Raw genomic sequence first — 12,491 nt, forward strand, 5'->3', positions numbered from 1 at the left:
GTTTAATAAGGAATTTACAGACAAGTCCAAAGAAGACAGATCCATGGAAAAGGTTTGAGAGGCTCCCAGAATGCCTACCTGGGCTGATGAGTGAAGGTCTTTCCCTAGACAAAACCAGTCAGTAAACACTGTGAGAGGTGGCTGTTTTTTCAAATGTGTGGATACCATACAAGGTTACAAGAAACATAAAGAAACAGGAAAAAATAACTCTGTCAAAGGAACAAAATAAGTCTCCAGAAACCAACCCTAAAAAAAAGAGCTATATGAATTACCTGGCAAGGAATTTAAAATAACTGTCAACATGATGCTCACAAGTTCAAGAAAATAATACAGAAAAAAAGAAGAATTTCAACAAAGATAAAGAATATAAAAAAGAACTAAACAGATTTTGGAGCTACAAAATGCAATAACTGGACTGAAAAATTCACTACAGGGGTTCATCAGCAGACTTGATCAAGCAGAAAGAAGAATCAGGAAATTTATTTTATTTTTTTTATTTTATTTATATTTTATTTTTTAATTTAATTTTATATTTTATTTTATTTTATTTATTTTTTTATTTTATTTATTTTTTATTTTATTATTTTATTTTATTTTATTTTATTTTACTTTTTGAGACAGTCTCGCTCTGTCACCCAGGCTGGAGTGCAGTGGCGCCATCTCGGCTCACTGAAACCTCCACCTCCCGGATTCAAGCGTTTCTCCTGCCTCAGCCTCTCAAGTAGCTGGGACTACAGGCATGTACCACCACACCCAGCTAATTGTCGTATTTTTAGTAGAGGTGGGGTTTCACCATGTTGGCCAGGCTGGTCTCGAACTCCTGACCTCAAGTGATCCACCTGCCTCAGCCTCCCAAAGTGCCCAGAATCAGGAAATCTGAAGGCAAGTCGTTTGAAATCATCCAGTCAGGGAAGCAAAAAGGAAAAAACAAAATGGAAAAAAAAAGTGAAGGCTTATGACTTCACTTATGACTTGACTTATGGGGCACCGTCAAGCTGACCAATATACACATTCTGGGAGTCCTAGAAAGAGAAAGAGAGAAAGGAGCAGAAAGCTTATTTATAGAAATAATGACCAAAAACTTAATAAACCTGGGGGGAGGAAAATGACATCCAAATACACGAAGCCCAGCGAACCTGAACAGGATGAACCCAAAAGTCTGTACCAAGACACTTTATAATCAAAGTGTCAAAAGTCAAAGAAAAAAATAGAAATTTGAAAACAGCAAGAGAAAAGCAACTTGCCGTATACAAATGAAGTCCCATAAGACAGTCACTAGGCTGGGCATGAAGGCTCATGCCTGTAATCTCAACACTTTGGGAGGCAGAGGTAGGAGAATTGCTTGAGCCGAGGAGTTTGAGATTAGCCTGGGCAACACAGTGAGACCCCATCTCTACAACAAAAATTAAAAATTAGCCAGGTCTGGTGGTGCATGCCTGTAGTCCCAGCTGAGGCTGAGGTGGGAGGATCACTTGAGCCTGGGAGGCTGAGGCTGCAGTGAGTCATGATCACGCCACTGCACTCCTGCCTGGGTGGCAGAGTAACACCCTATCTCCAAAAAAAGAGAAAGATTTCTCAGGCGACATCTTGCATGCCGTAAGGAAGTGGGAAGACATGTTTGAAGTGCTGAAAGAAAAAAACCTGCCAGTGAAGGATATTATATCTGGTAAAGCCATCTATCAAAATGAATAAGAGGTAAAAACTTTTCCAGATAAGCAAAAGCTGACGGACTTCACCACTAAACGTGCCTTACAAGATATGCTAAAGGAAGCCTGCTAAACAGCAACACAAAAGCATAAAGTTTGCTCGTGAAGTTAAAAGTGTACACAAATACAGAATACTTTAATATAACAACAGTGATACATAAATAATGTTTAATTCTATACAGAAGTTAAAAGACAAAGTATGGAAATAACTATAACAGTATGTTAGTGGATACACTATATAAAAGGGTATAATTTGTGACTTTAATAATAAAATGTGATGGGGAAAAGTAAAAGTGTAGAGTTTATACAACTGAAATTAATTTGTTAGCTGAAAATATTTTTTATTTTGTTTTATGTAACTATGTTTTATGTAAGACTCATGTAACCTCAAAGGAAATATCTATAGAAGGTATACAAAAGAAAAATGAGAAAGGAATCAAAGCATTTTTCTTCAAAAAATTAAAAAATGAAAAGCTTTTAAGACCAGAAACAAAGCAAAGATGTTCATTCTCACCACTTCTATTTAGCTTAGTACTAAGAGTCCTAGCCAGACTATTAGGCAAGAAAATAAAATAAAAGGAATCCAAATTGAAAAAGAATAAAGTAAAATGATCTCTCTTTGCAGATGACATGATCTTTTATGTGGAAAACCCTAAAGACTGAAAAAAACCTGTTAGGACTAATAAACAAATCCAGTAAAGTTGCAGAATACAAAAATCAATGTGCAAAAATCACTTGCAATTCTATACACTAAAAACAACCAAAAGAGGAATTTAAGAAAACAATCCCATTTATAATAGTATGAATGAAGCTGGAAACCATCATTCTCAGCAAACTATCGCAAGGACAGAAAACCAAACATCGCGTGTTCTCACTCATAGATGATAACTGAACAATGAGAACACTTGGACACAGGAAGGGGGACATCACACACTGGGGCCTGTTGTGGGGTGGGGGGGAGGGGGAAGGGATAGCATTAGGAGATATACCTAATGTAAATGACGAGTTAATGGGTGCAGCACACCAACATGGCACATGTATACATATGTAACAAACCTGCATGTTGTGCACATGTACCCTAGAACTTAAAGTATAATAATAAAAAAAAAAAAATTAAAAAAAATCCCAAACCAGGGAAAAAAAAATAGCATCAAAAATAATAAAATACCTAGGAATAAACAACTAAGGAGGCAAAAAACCTGTACATTGAAAATTATAAAACATTGCTGAAAAACAGTAAAGATAACACAAATAAATGGAAAGATATCCCATGTTCACAGATTGGAACACCTAATATTGTCAGAATGTCCATACTACTGAAAGCGATCTTTTTTTGAGACAGAATCTTGCTCTGTCGCCCAGCCTAGAGTGCAGTGGTGCGGTGTTGGCTCACTGCAACCTCCACCTCCCAGGTTCAAGCCATTCTCCTGCCTCAGCCTCCCGAATAGTTGGGATTACAGGCACCTGCCACCGCACCCGGCTAATTTTTGTATTTTTAATAGAGATGGGGTTTCACCATGTTGGCCAGGCTGGTCTCGAACTCCTGACCTCGTGATCCACCTGCCTTGGCCTCCCAAAGTGCTGGGATTACAGGCGTGAGCCACCATGCCCGGCCGCAATCTAAATTCATATGGAACCACAAAGGACCACAAATAGGTAAAAGAATCTTGAGAAAAAAGATAAAAGCTGCAGGCATCATACCTCCTGATTCTAAAATACATTACAGAGCTGTAATAGTCAAAAAAGTATGGTACTGGCATAAAGAAAACCATATAAGCCAATGGAACATAATAGAGAGCTCAGAAGCAGATCCACACATATATGGTCAGCAGATCTTCAACAGGGTGTCACTGGGGATTGATATGCTTTGGTTATTTGTTTCCTCCAAAGCTCATGTTGAAATGTGTTCCCCAATGTCACAGGTGGGGCCTAGCGGGAGGTGTGTGGGTCATGGGGACAGAACCCTCATGAAAGGCTTGGTGCTATGATTGTAGACTTTCTGAGGCCCTCATTAGAAGCAGATGCTGGTGCCATGATTCTTGTGCAGCCTGCAGAACCATAAGCCAAATAAATCTCTTATCTTTATAAATTATCCAGTCTTGGTGTTGGCAATGATTGTTTGGATATGACACCAAAACCACAGGCAATAAAAGCAAAATTAGACAAAGAGGACCATGTTAAACTAAAAAACTTCTGTGCAGCAAAGTAAATAATCAGCAGAGTCAAAAGACAACCTACAGAATGGGAGAAAATATTTGCAACACATATATCTGATAAAGAGTTAATCCCCAAAATATATAAGAAACTCCTATATCTCAATAGCAAAAAACAAACAAACAAAAAAACACACCAAAAACCAAACCAAAAAAACAGATACGCAAAGAAATCCAAATAACCCAATTAAAAAATAAGCAAATGAAAAGATGTTTCTCCAAAGACATATGGTTCGGCCAACAGGTATAGAAAAGATGCTTAACATCCCTATTCATCAGAGAAACGCAAATCAAATCCACAATGTGCTATCACATTATACCTGGTAGGAGAGCCATTATGAAATTTAAAAAGGAGAAAGAAGAAAAAAGGAAATAAGCATTAGGGAGGATATGGAGAAACTGGAACCCTTGTGTGCTGTTGGTGGGAATGTTAAATGGTGCAGTTGCTATGAAGAACAGTATCAAATCAAAAAATTAAACTTAGAACTACAATGATTCGCCAATCCTACGCTTGGTATTTATTCAAAAAAATTGAAATCAGCATCTTGAAGATATCTGCGTTCCCATGTCCATTGCAGCATTGTTCCCAATATCCATGAGGGAGAAACAACATAAATGTCTACTGACAGATGAATGGATAAAGAAAATATGGTATAATGTATACATAAAATAAAATATTAAGCAGTCATTGAAAAGAAGGAAATCCTGCAACATAGATGAACCTTGAGGACATTATGCTAACTGAAATGAGCCAGTTACAGAAGGACAAATACTGCATAATTCAATTTATATGAGGTATCTAAAACAGTCAAACTAATAGAAGCAGAAAGTATAGCGGTGGTTGTCAGTGGATGGGGGAGAGGGAAATGGGGCATTGCTGTTCAGTTGGTGTTAAGTTTCAGTTATGTAAGATTTAAAAGTTCTAGATATCTGCTGTGAAATACTGTGCTTATAGTTAACAATATTGTATTGTGCACTTAATAAGATGGTAGAGCTCATGTTATGTGTTTTCCACCACAATAAAAATATGAAGATTGTTACTAGTTTTTACTCTAAGCCCAGCTGAGATCTTACCAGATATATAGCGACCTGGGTTATTCCTAAAGCGATCATCCACTAGAATAAGAGCTCCCCAATCATTTCTGTGTCGAATACATCTAGAAAAAATAGGGAAAAAATCAAATAATTATAACATCGGAAATAAATCCAGTTTTCCAGTGGGACAGACAGAAAATTGGAAAAAAATCAATTTTATAGATTCCTTTAAACAATTTGTTATTATCAGAAAAGTTATAGAAGCTATCCAATACAATGTAACAAAGTAGATGTATTAAAAATTCCCTGCTTTTTCCAAATATGGATAACTTGCACCCAAAATGCTGTATTTTATTTTGCACTCAAGAAAATTATAGAAAGTACTTTCTAAGATCTTTCTTAGCCAATAGACCCTTTTTTTTTTTTTTTTACCTTAAGTATTATATATAATTGTAGGTTTTATGTAAAGGTCCTTTTTACTAGTTTGATGAGAGTTTTTAATCATGAATAAACATTTAATTTTGTCAAAAATATTCTAAAATTCAATTGACATAACATGTAGTTTTTCTTCTTTTGACTGTTAATATGGTAGATTACACTGGTTCATTTTCAAACACTGAATCATCCTTGCATTCCTAGTCATGGTGTATTGTTCTTTTTATAGATTGTTGGATTCAATTTGCTAGTTTAAAAAAATACATTAAAAATAAAAACATACTTTTTAATAATTATTAAACAATTTTAAAGTGTACAATGCAATGGTTTTTGGTATATTTACAAGGCTGTATAACCTATACCACTTATCTATCCCAGAACATTTTCACCACCCCAAAAAGAAACCCTGTGCCCACTAGCTGTTACTCCAAATTATCCCAATTATTCCCCATTACCTCTGGCAACCACTAATCTTTCTGTCCTTAGAGAGTTGCCAATTCTGGACATTTCATTTAACTGGAATCAGACAATATGTAGCATTTTGTATCTGGCATACTTCACTGAACATGATGTTTTCAAGATTCACTCATATTGTATCATTTCTCAGTACTTCATTTATAAGTTAATGTTTCCACTTTTTGGCTACTGTGAATAATGCTGCTATAAACATTTGGGTACAGGTTTTTATATGAATACATGTTTTTTATTCTCTTGGGCATATACCTAGAAGTGGAATTGGTGAGTCATATGGTAATTCTATGTTTAACTTTTTCAAACACTGCCATACTGTTTTCCAAAGCAGCTACACATTTTACATTCCCACCACCTACGTACAAGGGTTCCAAAATCTCCACATCCTCACCATCATTTGTTATTGTATACCCTTCTAAAACTATATCTACCCTAGGAAGTGTGAAATGATATTTCATTATGGCTTTGATTTGCATTTCCCTAACAACCAATGACGTTGAACATCATTTTTTATGTGCTTACTGGCCTTTTTTGGAGAAGTCTGGTCAAATTATTGGTCCACTTTTAATGGCCCATTTTGTCTTTTTATTATTAAGTTGTAAGAGTTCTTTATATATTCTGGATACTAGATCCTGCTACACATGATTTACAAATATTTTCTCCATATGTGAGTTGTCTTTTCCACTTCTTGATACTGTCCTTTGAAGAATAAAAATTTGAACTATAACAAAGTCCAATTTATCTACTTTTTCTTTGGTTGCCCGTGCTTCTGATAGCAGATCTAAGAAACTATTGCCTAATACAAGGTCAAGAAAATTTATACCTCTGTTTTTGCCTTTTTCTGTCTTTGATCCACTTTGAGTTAACTTTTGTATATGGTGTGAGGTAGGAGTCTAATTTCATTATTTGCACATAGATATCCAGTTGTCCCAACACCATCTGTTGAAAAGACTGTTCTTTCTTTGAGTTGTCTTGGCACTCTTGTCAAAAACCAGTTCACCGTAGATGTATGAATTTTTTTATGGACCCTCAATTCTACCCATTGATCTATACATCTGTCTTTATGCCAGTACAACATAGTCTTGATTATTGTAGCTTTGTAGTAAGTTTGAAATAGAAAACTGTTTGTTCTCCTAGTATGTTCTTCTTCTTCAAGATTGTTTTGACTAGTCTGGGTTCCTTGCTTTTCCATAATAATTTTAGAATCAGCTTCTCAATTCCTTCCAGAAAGTCAGCTGGGATTTTGATTAGTGTTGTATTTAACCTCTATATCAATATAGGGGAGTGTTGATATCCTAACGATAAGTCTTCTAATCCATGAACATGGGATTCTTTCCATTTATTTAGAATTTTCTTTCAATAATGTTTTCCAGTATTCAGTATACAGATCTTTCATCTCCTTAGTTAAGTATATTTCTAAGTATTTTCTTCTTTCTGATGTTATTTTAAATGGAATTTTTTAAGTTCATTTTTAGATTTTTGGCTGCTAGTGAATAAAAATGTCATTGATTTGTTAATATTGGTCTTGTAACCTGAAACCTTACTGAACCTATCAGTTCTGTTATTTTAAAAATGGATTTCTTAGAATTTTCTTAGAATGTAATATATCATTTGCAAATAAAAATAGTTCTGCTTCTTCCTTTCCAATCTGTATACCTTTCTTTCTTCTTCTTGTCTCACTGCCCTGGTTAGAACCTCCAATACAATATTGAATAGAAGTGGTAAGAGTGAAAATCACTGTCGTGATCTTGAACTTAGGAAAAGCATTTCAGTCTTTTAAGATTAAGTATGATGCTAGCTGTGAGCTTTTAATAGATGACCTCATTAAAGCCAAGTAAGTAACCTTATATTCCCACTTCGTTGAGTATTTTCATCATGAAAATGTGTTGAATACTGTTGTATGCTTTTTTTTTTTTTTTTTTTTTTTGCATCTTGAGAAGATCGTGTGGTTTTGGTCTTCTTTTAATATGGTGTATTACATTAATTGATTTTATAAAGCACGTTGAACCAATCTTGGATTGCTGGGATAAATCTTACTTGGTCATGGTGTATAATCCTTTTAGTATGTTGCTGATTCTGTCAATGGCTTTTATTTCCACAGTCATATGAAATATTGCTGTACAATCTTCTTTTCTTGTAATGTATTTTACTTGTTTTAGTATCAGGTAATACTGGCCACATAGAATGAGTTGGTAAATATTTCTCTTCTATTTTTTGCTAGAGTTAATGAAAGATTAATGCTAATTCTGTAAATTTTTGGTAGAATTCATTTGATCATGAGGCTGAGGCAGAAGAATCACCTGAACCTGGGAGGTAGAGGTTGTAGTGAGCTGAGAGATCATGCCACTGCATTCCAGCCTGAGTGACAGATTGAGACTTTGTCTCACACACACACACACAAAAAAAGGCCAGGCACGGTGGCTCACGCCTGTAATCCCAGCACTTTGGGAGGCCAAGGCGGGCGGATCATGAGATCAGGAGATCGAGACCATCCTGGCTAACACAGTGAAACCCTGTCTCTACTAAATATATAAAAAATTAGCCAGGTGTGGTGGCAGGCACCTGTAGTCCCAGCTACTCAGGAGGCAAGCAGGAGAATGGCATGAACCCAGGAGGCGGAGCTTGCAGTAAGCTGAGATTGCACCACTGCACTCCAGCCTGGGCAACAGATAGAGACTCTGTCTCAAAAAAAAAAAAAAAAAAAAAAAAAGGCGGGGGGGAAGTGTTTTGATGACAAATTCTATCTTTACTTGTTATACATCTATTCAGATATTCTATTTCAGCTGGTCACAGTGGCTCATGCCTGTAATCTTAGCAGTTTGGGAGGTGAATCACAAGGTCAGGAGTTCAAGATCAGCCTGGCCAACATAGTGAAACCCCGTCTCTACTAAAAATACAGCCGGGCATGGTGGCAGGCACCTGTAATCCTATCTACTCAGGAGGCTGAGGCAGGAGAATTGCTTGAACCTGGGAGGCAGAGGTTGCAGTGAGCTGAGATCATGCCATTGCACTCCAGCCCAGGCAACAGTGTGAGACTCTGTCTCAAAAAAAAAAAAAAAAAAAGATATTCTATTTCTTCTTGATATATTCTCAGTATTTTGTGTCTATCTATGAATTTGTCCATTTAATCTAAGTTATTTGTCATCACACAATTTTTGAAGGTATTCTCTTATAATCCTTTGTATTTCTGTAAGGTAGTAACATCCCCTCTTTCATTTCTAATTTTAGTAAATTAGAAGTTCTCTGTATTTTCTTTGGTCAGTCTTGGTACAGGTCTGTCAATTTTGTTGATCTTTTCAACAAATCAACTTTTGTTACCTTGGTTATTCTCTACTGTTCTTTGAATTCTCTATTTCATTTATTTCCTTTTTAATCTCTAGTATTTCCTTTAATTGCCTCGCTTTGGGTTTAGTTTGCTCTTTTTTTCCTAATTCCTTAAGGAGGAAGGTTAGATTATTGATTCCAGATGTTTACTCTTTTAAAATACAGGTGTTTACAGTATTTTTTTTTTTAGACAGAGTCTTGCTCTGTCAGCCAGGCTGGAGTGCAGTAGCATGATTTCGGCTCACTACAATCTCTGTCCCCTGGGCTCAAGCAGTTCTCCTGCCTCAGCCTCCCAAGTAGCTGGGATTACAGGTGTGTGCCACCACACCTGGCTAATTTTTGTATTTTTAGTAGAGACGGGGTTTCACCATGTTGGCCAGGCTAGTCTGGAACTCCTGACCTCAGGTAATCTGCCTGTGTCGGCCTCCCAAAGTGCTAGGATTACACACGTGAGCCACCGCGCCTGGCCTAGATGTTTACAGCTTTTTTAAGTTTCCCTGGGAGCAGTACTTTCACTGTGTCCCTGAAATTTTGAGACATTGTTTCCATTTTCATTTATCACGATGTATTTTTCAATTTTTCTTCTGATTTCTTCTTTGACCCACTGGTTGTTTAAAAGTATGTCATTGAATTTCCATGTATTTGTGAGTTTTCCATTTTTCCTCCCATTATTGATTTCTGGTTTATTTCATTGTAGTCAGAAATAATACTTGTAATGATTTCAACCTCTTAACTTTTATGGAAACTTATATTTTATGGATGAACGGATGGCCTATCCTGAAGAACATGCCACGTTCACTTGAGGAGAATGCGTATTTTCCTGTTGTTGGGTGAAGTGTGCTACAGATGTCTGTTAGGTTTGTTTGTAGTTGTTGGTTTGTAGTTTTGTTCAAGGCTTTTATTTTCTGTTGATTTTCCTTCTAGTTGTTCTATCCATTATTGAGTAGGGTGTGGTAGTCTCCAAGTATTACTAAATTATTGATTTCTGATGCTTTTTGCTAGATGTGTTTTGGGGCCTTTTTGTTAACTGCATATGTTTATAATTGCATATTTAGACTTGTTATACATTCTTGAGAGAATGGCTTTTTTTTTTTTTTTTTTTGGACAGGGTCTTACTCCAGTTGCCCAGGCTAGAGTGAAGTAGTGAGATCATGGCTCACTGCAGCCTCAACTTCCTGGGCTCAGGTAATTCTCCCACCTCAGTCTCCTGAATAGCTGGGATTATAGGTACACACCACTACACCCAGCTGATTTTTTTGTACTTTTAGTAGAGACAGGGTTTCATCATGTTGCCTAGGCTAGTCTTGAACTCCTGAGCTCAAGCAATCTGCCCACCTCAGCCTCCCAAAGTGCTGGGATTGCAGGCGGAATGGCACTTTTATCATTATAAAATGTTAATTGTTTCTATTAACTTTTTTTTGTCTTAAGGGTCTATTTTATCTGATATTAGTATAACCAAACCAGCTCTCTTTTGTTTACTATTTGCATGGTATGTCTTTTCCCATCATTTTATTTTCAACCTATTTGTGTTTTTTTAAACTAGCGTTTCTCTTGCAGACAGCATATATCACATTATTTTCAATCCATTCAGCCAAACTTTGCCTTTAGATTGGAGTGTTTAATCCACTTACATTTAATGTAACTACTGATAAGGTAGGATTTACTCAGCTATTTTGTAAAATACTCACTTTGCTATTTGCTTTCCATATGCCTTACGTATTTTGTTCTTCTGTCTTTCCATTACTTTCCATTTTCTCCAATAGACACTTTCCAGTATATAATTTTAATTCTCTTGTCATTTACCTTACTATATTTTCTTATTTTTAGTGGTTGAAGAGTATAATAAACATATCAACCAGTAATAAACTAGTCAGGATAATTGCCAATTTAATTTCAACAGTACACAAAAATGGTCCTTCTGTTCCCTCATCTATCACCTTTGGGTTGTTATTGTCATATAAATTATATCTTTAAACATTGTACGCTGGTGCAGAAGAATTAACATTGTAGGTTGGATTGTTTACCCCTAGAAAGGTCTGTTTAAAGGTGGCCCTGGGCTGATGAATGAAAACTTAGATTCAGGAGAGTACCTGTGATTGACTGATAAGAGTGTCTCACTGTGCCTGAACTGTTTGAGTGAATAATATATTAATGCTGAATACTTATTCTCCTTTTGAGAGTCTAGTCTTCTGGAAACTGCTAGGCAGAGGCTGCCTATATGACCAGCCCCAGTAAAATCTCTGGGTGCTAATGAGTTCCTCTGATCCCTTGGAAATATTTCACACATGTTGCCGCAACTCATTGCTTGGGGAAGTGTGTCCTGTGTAACTGCACTGGGAGAGGACACTTGGAAGCTTAAGACTGGCTCCCTAGACTTTGTCCCATGCACATGTTTTGTTCTCTTTGCTGACTGTGCTTGATGTCATTTCACTGTAATAAATCCTAGCCATGTATACAGTTATATCCTGAGGCTAACTGTTCCAAGTGAATTACTGAACCTGAAGGTGGTCTTGGCAACCCACGAGACAATCACCACAGATTTACAATTATTATTTTATGCAGTTGCTCTTTTAAAAAATCAAGAGTAAAAGAATTATAAGCAAGAAGTACATTGATATTAACTTTTATATTTACATATGTCGTTATCTTTGTGGGTATTCTTTATTTCATTGTGTGCATGACTTACTTCCTAATATCCTTTCATTTCAGCCTGAAAGACTCCTTTTAGTATTTCTTGTAGGACAAGTTTGCTATAGAGTAATTCTCTTGGTTTTTGTTTATTTGGGAATGTCTTAATTTTTACCTTATTTCTGAAGGACAGTTTTGTTAGATGTAGTATTCTTGGTTGACAGTCATTTTCTTTCAGCACTTTGAACATGTCAATTAACTGCTTCCTGGTCTGGAGGATGTTTTGTACATGATGAGTTATTTCTCTCTTGCTGCTTTCTAGATTCTCTCTTCTGGCTGTTTGATTTCAACCATCTAGATAGGAATCTCCCTGAGTTCATCCTACTTGGAGTTCACTTATCTTCTTGGATGTATAAATTAACGTTTTTCATCAAATTCGGAATATTTTCAGCCATAATTTCTTTAAATATTCTTTCTATTCTTTTTTCTCTCCTCTCCTTCTGGGACTCCAAATATGCATATGTTGGTATGCTTGATGAGGTTTTACAGGTCTCTGAGATTATGCTAGCTGTTCTTCATTCTTTTTCTTTCTGTTCTTCAGAGTAAATAATCTCAATTGATGTTTAAGTAAATCAATTCTTTCTTCTGCCTGCTTAAATCTGCTGTTGGGCCCCTGTAA

General features: G+C 36.2%; 1 protein-coding gene across 8 annotated transcripts in view; it reads right to left on the bottom strand.

The window, feature by feature from the left end:
• Positions 1 to 12,491, bottom strand: part of BRIP1 (BRCA1 interacting helicase 1) — a 182,216-nt gene that overhangs the window by 7,367 nt on the left and 162,358 nt on the right. For all 8 annotated transcript variants that reach the window (XM_024235622.3, XM_024235621.3, XM_024235620.3 and 5 more), the window contains one exon: positions 4,994 to 5,076. In XM_024235622.3, coding sequence (XP_024091390.3) covers positions 4,994 to 5,076 — 83 coding nt within the window. The remainder of the gene's footprint in view (positions 1 to 4,993; positions 5,077 to 12,491) is intronic.

The sequence above is a fragment of the Pongo abelii genome, chromosome 19 (genome assembly GCF_028885655.2).
Source record: "Pongo abelii isolate AG06213 chromosome 19, NHGRI_mPonAbe1-v2.0_pri, whole genome shotgun sequence".
NCBI classification, from domain to species: Eukaryota; Metazoa; Chordata; class Mammalia; order Primates; family Hominidae; genus Pongo; species Pongo abelii.